At 39.0% G+C, this 9,826-nt stretch overlaps 1 protein-coding gene across 1 annotated transcript; it reads right to left on the reverse strand.

Annotated features, from left to right (window-relative positions):
• Positions 1 to 474: 474 nt before the first annotated feature.
• Positions 475 to 9,577, reverse strand: LOC119573561 (extensin-1-like). The gene is made up of 3 exons (XM_037920771.1): positions 8,822 to 9,577; positions 8,033 to 8,252; positions 475 to 662 (listed from the first exon to the last, which is right to left on the reverse strand). The coding sequence occupies exons 1-3, from the start codon at positions 9,575 to 9,577 to the stop codon at positions 475 to 477; spliced, it is 1,164 nt and encodes a 387-aa protein (XP_037776699.1).
• Between the last annotated feature and the right edge of the window lie 249 nt (positions 9,578 to 9,826).

Consider the following 9,826-nt stretch of genomic DNA (forward strand, 5'->3'; position numbering starts at 1 on the left):
ATTTAGGCCGTATTTTATCTTGATTACGGTTTGACGTTTCCTGCAGTGGAGTCATATTTGGCCGAGAGATCAGCCATTTAAAACAGGGAGACATGGTCCCCTCCAAGGCAGGGATCCTTGGAGCCGTCAGAGGACGCACCCGGCGCAGCCATCCACAACGTCCCGTCCTCCGCCGCCGCCGACCCTAGCACCAGACAGCGCCTCGTTCTCTTCGTCTCCTCTTGTCGGAGACAAAATGCGGTTTCGCCGCCAGGGGGTGGAGTTCGTGAAGGTAACTCCCCAAACTCACCTAGACGCTGGATGCAAGGGACCCTCAGCCAGCCCCAGCAGCTACTGACAAGTCTCATCGAGATTCAAGGAGAAAAAGGGGGGAGAGGCCGTGGAAGGTAGTTCGGTCTAAGACACCGACGAGGCGACACCGCTAGTAGCCCGGAAAGGGATCTCTGGACTCGAGGCAAGGAGAGGTGGATACCTCTAACAAGGCGAGTCGTCTCCCGGCAACATATCCTCAAAAAGGTGGAACCCGAAGAGGTGGCGGCTCCAGTGCAGGAGCTGTGTCTGGAGACGAGGTGTTGACGCTGCGGCGGCCGAGAGAGAACCGTGAAACTCGCCACTTGTGCATGAATGACATAGTCTGTTCACTTGACTTTGATAGCTAGAACCTGGAAACGTTGAAACAAGGTGCTCATTGGCAACTCTGAGGATTGTAGTATATTTACAGTTCTTTTTCTCTTACGGATATAAATTTTTAGTTACAGATTCCTTAATCTAAATGTTTATATTTTAGACAAAGTCATTTCCTTGGCGTTCGAAGTTAACTCGGACATCCAGGTGTTTTCAATCAACAAGGTTTCAAAATGTCAGTTATACAAACTCGTTTTGTAAATATTTGTTAGCTTCTTAATTCCGTAAAGAATTAATATTTCTCCTTTCTTATGTTTTTATAAATTATTTATACACGGATTCCTTTTACATGATAGAGAGAAAACAAATGGCCTATGCCACATTTCTAATCCTTACATGTGGCAAAACCCATTACATTCACGTTCACTTCATCAGTTTATCATTTTTTATATTCATTCAATTACCATTCGTCACAGCACTTTGCACTATACAATATCAATGGAGAATTAGTCCTAAAATATTATACCACCTCTTATTTCACTTTATTTTCGTCTGAGAAAAACATTAGAAGGATATGTAATGATAACAAGAAAAGGCTGGAAACTGGATCGGACCGCGCCAACACCTTACCCAACGGGAGGAGACGTGCTTCTTCTTTTAACGGTAGGTTCATGACTGAGCCGCCGTGGTCACAGCATGATACTTAGTTTTTTCATGTTGTGATGCTCTTGGAGTGAGTATGTGGTAGGGTCCCCAGTTTCTTTCCACGGAGAGTGCCGGTGTTACCCTTTTTTTTTAGGTAATCATTCTCTCTATTTATCCGGGCTTGGGACCAGCACTGACTTGGGCTGGCTTGGCCACCCAGTGGCTAGGTAGGCAATCAAGGTGAAGTTCCTTGCCCAAGGGAAACAACGCGCCGGCCGGTGACTCGAACCCTCGAACTCAGATTGCCGTCGTGACAGTCTTGAGTCCGATGCTCTAACCAATCGACCACCGCGGCCCCCAGGAGACGTGCTATGAAGGGGGAAATGGGAAACGAAACAGAAACTAGTAGGAGAAGTGCTTGCAATCAAACATTCATTGCGATCATGATGAAAATTACCTGGGAGTATTATCATATAATAGTAATAATGATAATAATAGTAATAAAAAAAATATAATAATAACAATAATAATATTAATAATAATAATAACAATTATGTTTATGCTTCCGTGGAAAGGAACTGGGGACCCTACCACGCACTCACTCCAAGAGCATCACAACATGAAAACTACAATTAAGTATCATGCTGTGACCACGGCGGCTCAGACATGAACCTACCGTTAAAAGAAGAAGAATGTTTATGCTAATAAGTAATGATCATTATTGTTGTTATTATGACTAATGTTCATAATAAAACAATCACTATCATTATTATTATTATCATTATCATATCATTATCATCATTATCATAAGCATTATCATAAATATTATCTTTATCATTATCATCATTATTATGATAATAATTATTAGTATCATTATCATTACTATTGTTGTTATTTTTTTATTATTATTTTATTATTATTACTATCACTATCATCATTACGTTATTGTTATTATTATTATTATTATTATTATTATTATTATTATTATTATTGTTATTATTATTATTATTACTGGTATTATTAACATCATGATTATTATTATTATCACCAGTATGATGGTGATAATTATGATACACATTAATCATTAATATTACTTTATTATTATTATGATTACCACCACCATCATCATCAATAATGTTATCATTATTGCTGTTAATGCCATTTTAAGCCACAGATGACTGAGTAATGTCAGTTCTCTTGTCTAAACCGGCAAGAAACGAGTTGATGTTTGCACGACAGTTTATTAAACTCGTTTGTTAACCGAAGTGACTCCCCAGCCTAAGTATTCTATCTACCCAGATATCAGATTTAAGTGAACAGACGTTATCTGCCTATACTCCCATCTATTTTCCCCCGTATTGATCTATCTGTCACCCTGCCTAGACAAAATTGATATCGCATTTAATCATCGAAGGTCCAACGCTATTCCGGAGTCGCTTTTTATGAACATATTCATATATGCAAATCACCGGGTTCCTGTAATTTACAACTTTTGTCTCATGAAATTATGTCGCAAGAATATGAATAATCATGGTTGTAAACTTTAGGTGAAAAAAAAAGAAAAAAAAAAGAATATCCAGTACTCTACATTTTATATGCGAGTCAGCTGGTGTGATTATATACATGGAGATGGGGCGCTGTTTGTGTGCGCGTGTATGTATATGTGGGAGGGATGGTGGGGATTTCATGGGTATGTGTTTGGGAGTGTCCGTATATGCATGTGTGCGCGCACACACACACACACACACACACACACACACACACACACACACACACACACACACACACATATATATATATATATATATATATATATATATATATATATATATATATATGTATATATATACATATATATATATATATATATATATATATATATATATATATATATATATATATATGTATGTATACATATATATATACATAATAAATAAATAAATATATAAATATGTATATATATGTGTATGTAGACATAGATAGGTAGGTAGATAGAGAGATAGGTAGATAGACAGATAGATAGATAGATAGGTGGATAGATATACATGTATATATATATATATATATATATATATATATATATATATATATATATATATATATATATATATATATATATATATATATATATATATACACAAGAAGTTGTTGTTTTGGATGACATGCATGAAGTTCTCTTCTGTGTATACGTGTCTACATATGTGTACATACAATAGCGTGTGTGTGTGTGTGTTTGTGCGTGTGTGCGTGTGTGTGTGTGTGTGTGTGTGTGTGTGTGTGCGTGTGTGCGTGTGTGTGTGCGTGTGTGTGTATGTGTGTGTGCGCGCGCGCGCGCGCGTGTGTGTGTGTGTATGTGTATGATTGTGTGTGAGAGAGAGAAAGAGAGAGAGATTTGTGTGTGAGCACGTGAGCCCTGAGAGAAAAATGTCAAAACTTTGTGGCTTGTAAAGGATCAATATCTGCCAGATGTCAATAAACCACAGGAAAAAGTTTTGCCGTCTCCGAACGACATCCCAGGAATAAATTTATATTTTTCTCATTTTTTCTTTCCATCATTTTCCTTTTTTTTTCTTTCTTTCTTTTTTTCTCATTTCGTGAGAGGATATGTCAGTGTATTTGAAATCAAAATGAAAAGCTAAAAAATGCCTTCTTTTAACATAAAAGTTTATTTTAAGACTAGAGCTGATATTTGCTATGTAAAGGAATGTGCTGTAAGACTGACATTGTTTGTCACTGACAAACAATATGTTACTAAAATATGTTTTTGCATTAAAATCATGGTGATATTAATGTTAACGAAAACCATAATGGAATGATAACACTGAAGTTTAACATAAGAAAAAAATCATTATTATGAAGATAATGATATAGATATAGTCATCATAATCACGATAATGATAATTGTTGTCAATTTCACGTATCTTATCTCAGCCTTACCGGATGGCAAAATTATGTTTAAATATCATGTCAAAACATAAATTAACGTCTTAAGTAGTTCAGCAGTATATTAACAATTGTTCCAAGCTATTACACAAATTTATAAGTAAAATTTAGAAAGTGTGGACTTCCTACAAGTTTTGATAACAACGGAAGGTAGCCAAGAGATTGACCTTATATTTTAGAAAGTTTGTGGCAATTGTAATTATTTTTTTTATATTCTTGTCGATGTAATACCTACGTTTATATATTTCTGGTTGTTTAAATGAGTTTTACTTTCACAGAAGTTATTTTTTACAAGCCACAGAAACGTTTTAATGAAACATCACATTTTGGTTGTGTCCCTTACTTGACGTGAGGCGAAAACACGACCTTAGTAATTTATTATTCATCAAACCCATCATCCTAAGATACATACGTTTTAACATCAATAGAATTCAGGGAACACACTCAGGCTGTTTATTAAGTCACTTTATATCCCGTACTTTTGCATCAAGATCTGAAAAGTAATGCGTGTTTAACCTCTGCTCTCTTTCCCCTCCTTTCCCATCGCTTCTAACCAAATAAAAGATTGGAAAGGATGTAGGATAGATCTCTTTCGGTTGAGTTATTCATCTTTCTCCATACATTTCTGTCTCTCCTTACCCTATTCCCCAAAACACCGTAGGCTCCTTCCAACCTCAAGCTCTTCGTGTGGGGTCCCTATCTGTGGCAAATACTTAACTCCTTAGTAATGATTCTTTATACCATTCCCTCCTTCTAAAATACCTCTGACTACTATCAGACAACCTTTTATTACATTTCCCTCTCGAACTTGCACATACTACTCCTGAGACATTGCCTTTCCTTCAGCAGTATGATATTCTGGCCTCTTTATGCATGCTTCTACTACACATAACAGTCGAACAGCCACATCTCATATACCCTTCTTTGCCTTCATACCCAGCACTCTATACATCCAATCTCTTAATATTTTGCCTAATACTATCCTTGTATCTCCCTCCCTACATCTCTTCATTCTCCTTGACAAAAGAGTATGAAGGATAAACATTAAAGAACCGCTAAAGAACACACACCTGTTCGAAACCTACCTTTAGCTTTTTATATTATTTTTTTTTTTCATTTTCTTTAGTAGTAGTAGTAGTAGTAGTAGTAGTAGTAGTAGTAGCAATAATAATAATAATGATAATAAAATTGATAATGATAAAAATAAAAATAATGATGATAATGAAAATTATAAAAATAAAAATAATGATGATAATGAAAATGATAATAATGATAATAATGATAATAAAAATAATAATAATAATAATGGTGATGAAGATGATAATGATAAGGTTAGTAATTATTATAATGATAATGACAAGGATAGTAATAATAATGATAATGATAATGATAAGATTAACCATTATTATAATGATAATGGTGATGATCCTGATAATAATAATTATTATAATAAAAATAATAATGGTAACCCTGATAATGATAATAATGCATATAACAAAACATTACAATAATTATAATAGGATAGAGAATGGTAGTGAGGATAATGAGAATGATATTTTTTATTAATAATAAGAGAGGTCTTTATAATCGCCACAATAACAATTATTATTATTATTATTATTATTATTATTATTATTATTATTATTATCATTATTATTACTTTTATCATTATTATTATTATTATTATTATTATTATTATTATTATTATTATTATTATTATTATCAACAACGGCAGCATCAATCAAAACAACAGCTACATTTATATTAATGGTAATGATAATAATGATAATCACAATAACACCAATAATGATGATGATAATAGTAATAGTAATGATAATTATAATTATTATTATGGTAATACTGATAATAATGATAATAAAGATTATAATAATAATGATAACAATAAATAATGATAATGATAATAATTATGATGATGATAAAATTGAGTATATGTTATAGAAATAATATTGATAAAGATATGAAACAATATGTATATAACAACAACAAAATATAGCAACAACAACAGCAACAATAATAACAACAATATGGGTAATAATAATGACAAAAATACGAACGATAAATGGTTACCAGATATATTAATAAGCACTTGATGAATTAAAAGTTTTGATTGACGTAACGATAATTAAGGATGACAGTGATGCCTTTAGATTGCGTGTCATTTCAGACTCAATCTTTCCATTAGTGGATTCTTAGAAATCATTTGTTAATCAGTGGAAGAAGAGGCCGAGGCGATAAATGAAGAGAGAGAGAGAGGGAAAAGTGAAGGAGATGAAAGGAGAAGAAAAGTTGTTTGTTACATAAGAGGAGGAGTAAGAGGAAGAGGAAGAAGAAAAGGTTAAGGGAAAGAGGAAGGAGAAAGAAATGGAAGGAGATGAATAAATGGAGGAGATAAAAGAGGCGGTGTGGGAGGTGGAAGGTGATTAGGAGAAAAAGAGCTAGAATTTTGTGGAGAGAAAGGGGAAAAGAATAGAAAGTGATGAAAATGTACAAACATGAGAAATAAGATAAAAACAGAAGAGTTAGAATTAGGCAAGCAGAATGAGAGGAAGAGCATAAAGAGGGAACAAGAAAGGGACGAGGAAGAGCGGGAATAAAAGAAAGGAAGAAGGAGGCGAAGAAGAGGAGTAGGAAGAGGGACTTCATGTATCAGCCATGAGAGAAGGAAGCTAATATCCGGAATATAAAATTGAAGACGGCATGGAACTTCCTCCAGCTCTCCTTCACCTTCTCTTCTCTCTCTTTCTCTTTCTCTTCCTTCTTCTTCTCGGTCCTCCATATCCTCATCCTCATAATCCTCTTCTTTCTCCTCCACCACCAATACCTCTCCCCCTTTTCCTTAACCTGCCCCACGCCTTTATTCTTCACCCTCCCCCACCCCACCGCCTACCTTCCCCTTTCCCCATCTCTTCCTCCCTTTCTACCTCTCACCCCTTCCCCCGCCCCTTACCTCCTTTCCCCCCTCCCATCCTCCCTGTCCTCCAACCATCCCCCCACATTCTTTCCCCTCCCCCTTTCTGCCTTTCACCCTCCCCGTCCTCCCCACACCTCTTAACTTTTCCCTCCCCCATACCCCAACACGTCAGCGTGTAATGGACCTCTCGTGTATATCGTTCATATGAGGATACGTGGTCAGGGTGAGAGGTTTGTGTACGTGTGAGAAGGGAGAGAGAGAGGGGGGGGAGAATGAGAGAGAGAGAGAGAGAGAGAGAGAGAGAGAGAGAGAGGGAGAGAGAGAGACAGAGAGAGACACAGAGAGAGAGAGAGAGAGAGACACAGAGAGAGAGACACAGAGAGAGAGAGAGAGAGAGAGAGAGAGAGAGAGAGAGAAAGAGAAAGAGAGAGAGAGAGAGAATGAGAGAGAGAGAAATAAAGAGACAGTGTTAGTATACAAGTGCTTTAATGTAATCAATATAAAGTGGCGTCTATGCGTATCTGTCTGTATGAATGAGAGGCTGATGATGTGAACGTATGTTTGCATGTGTTCTCTATCCAATCATTTAGGTATACATTGTTCTTTATGTGGGCTGGTATGTTGATTGCATGCTAACAATGTATTAAATCATGACCGGAGAGCAGTCGCAAAATTGTGCCTTTTTAGTGCATTCCGGCGATTATATATATTTGTGTGTGTGTGTGTGTATGTATGTATTAATATATATATATACATACATATATATATATATATATATATATATATATATATATATATATATATATATATATATATATATATATATATATATATATTAGTATAAAATTATATGTGTAGATGTATATATATATATATATATATTCTTGCAGCGCTGCTTCTGGTTGAGCTTCTTATTCTTGACTTTCACTTTCTTCTTTTCCTTCTGGCTCTTCAGGATCTCTCTGATGTCGAACGCAGTGATTTCCAGTTTCTTCTGAGCTTTTGCCTTCAGCTTCTTCGCCTGCTGGGCCAAGAGGTCCAAGCGGCGCTTCCTCTCGGCGAGGCGCTGCTCCTTCTCCTGCCACAGGTCGCGGTACGTGAAGTACCCCTGGCAGATGTTGACGCAGTTCAAGCCGATGGAGGACACGATGTAGTCCTCCTACTGTTGCTCCTTGCCGCAGGTCAGCTCTGAGACCCAGTCGATCACTTTCACTGCGGCGCCGCTTTCCTTTTCGGGAGAGGAATCCTCCTTCTCGACGGGAGGGGAAACCTCCTTCTCGACGGGAGGGGAAGCCTCCTCCTCGGCGGGAGGGGAAACCTCCTTCTCGACGGGAGGGGAAACCTCCTTCTCGACGGGAGGGGAAACCTCCTTCTCAACGGGAGGGGAAACCTCCTTCTCGACGGGAGGGGAGACCTCCTTCTCGACGGGAGGGGAAACCTCCTTCTCGGCGGGAGGGGAAACCTCCTCCTCGACGGGAGGGGAAACCTCCTCCTCGGCGGGAGGGGAAACCTCCTTCTCGACGGGAGGGGAAACCTCCTCCTCGACGGGAGGGGAAACTTCCTTCTCGACGAGAGGGGAAACCTCCTTCTCGACGGGAGGGGAAACCTCCTCCTTGGCGGGAGGGGAAACCTCCTCCTCGGCGGGAGGGGAAACCTCCTTTCGACGGGAGGGGAAACCTCCTTTTCGACGAGAGGGGAAACCTCCTCCTCGGCGGGAGAGGAAATCTCCTTCTCAACGGGAGGGGAAACCTCCTTCTCGACGGGAGGGGAAACCTCCTTCTCGACGGGAGGGGAAACCTCCTTCTCGACGGGAGGTGAAACCTCCTTTTCGACGAGAGGGGAAACCTCCTTCTCGACGGGAGGGGAAACCTCCTCCTCGGCGGGAGGGGAAACCTCCTTCTCGACGGGAGGGGAAACCTCCTTCTCGACGGGAGGGGAAACCTCCTTCTCGATGGGAGGGGAAACCTCCTTCTCGACGGGAGAGGAAACCTTCTTTTCGATGGGAGGGGAAACCTCCTTCTCGACGGGAGGGGAAACCTCCTTTTTGACGAGAGGGGAAACTTCCTTCTCGACGGGAGGGGAAACCTCCTTCTCGACGGGAGAGGAATCCTCCTTCTCGACGGGAGGGGAAACCTCCTTCTCGACGGGAGGGGAAACCTCCTCCTCGGCGGGAGGGGAAACCTCCTTCTCGACGGGAGGGGAAACCTCCTTTTCGACGGGAGGGGAAACCTCCTTTTCGACGGGAGGGGAAACCTCCTTCTCGACGGGAGGGGAAACCTCCTCCTCGGCGGGAGGGGAAACCTCCTTCTCGACGGGAGGGGAAACCTCCTCCTCGACGGGAGGGGAAACCTCCTTCTCGACGGGAGGGGAAACTTCCTTTTCGACGGGAGGGGAAATCTCCGCCTCGGCGAGGAGGTTGATTAGGTAGGGCATCCAGTCAGGCAATGGTGGCACTGCCATATAACCTCTCAAGTAATGAATTGAGAGAGGCCTATGTCCTGCAGTGGAATGAATGGCTGTTAAAATTATATATATATATATATATATATATATATATATATATATATATATATATATATATATATATATATATATATATATATTATATATATCATGCCGTGGTCACAGCATGATACTTAATTGTAGTATTCATGTTGTGATGCTGTTGGAGTGAGTACGTGG

This window comes from Penaeus monodon, chromosome 5 (genome assembly GCF_015228065.2).
Source record: "Penaeus monodon isolate SGIC_2016 chromosome 5, NSTDA_Pmon_1, whole genome shotgun sequence".
Lineage (NCBI taxonomy): Eukaryota > Metazoa > Arthropoda > Malacostraca > Decapoda > Penaeidae > Penaeus > Penaeus monodon.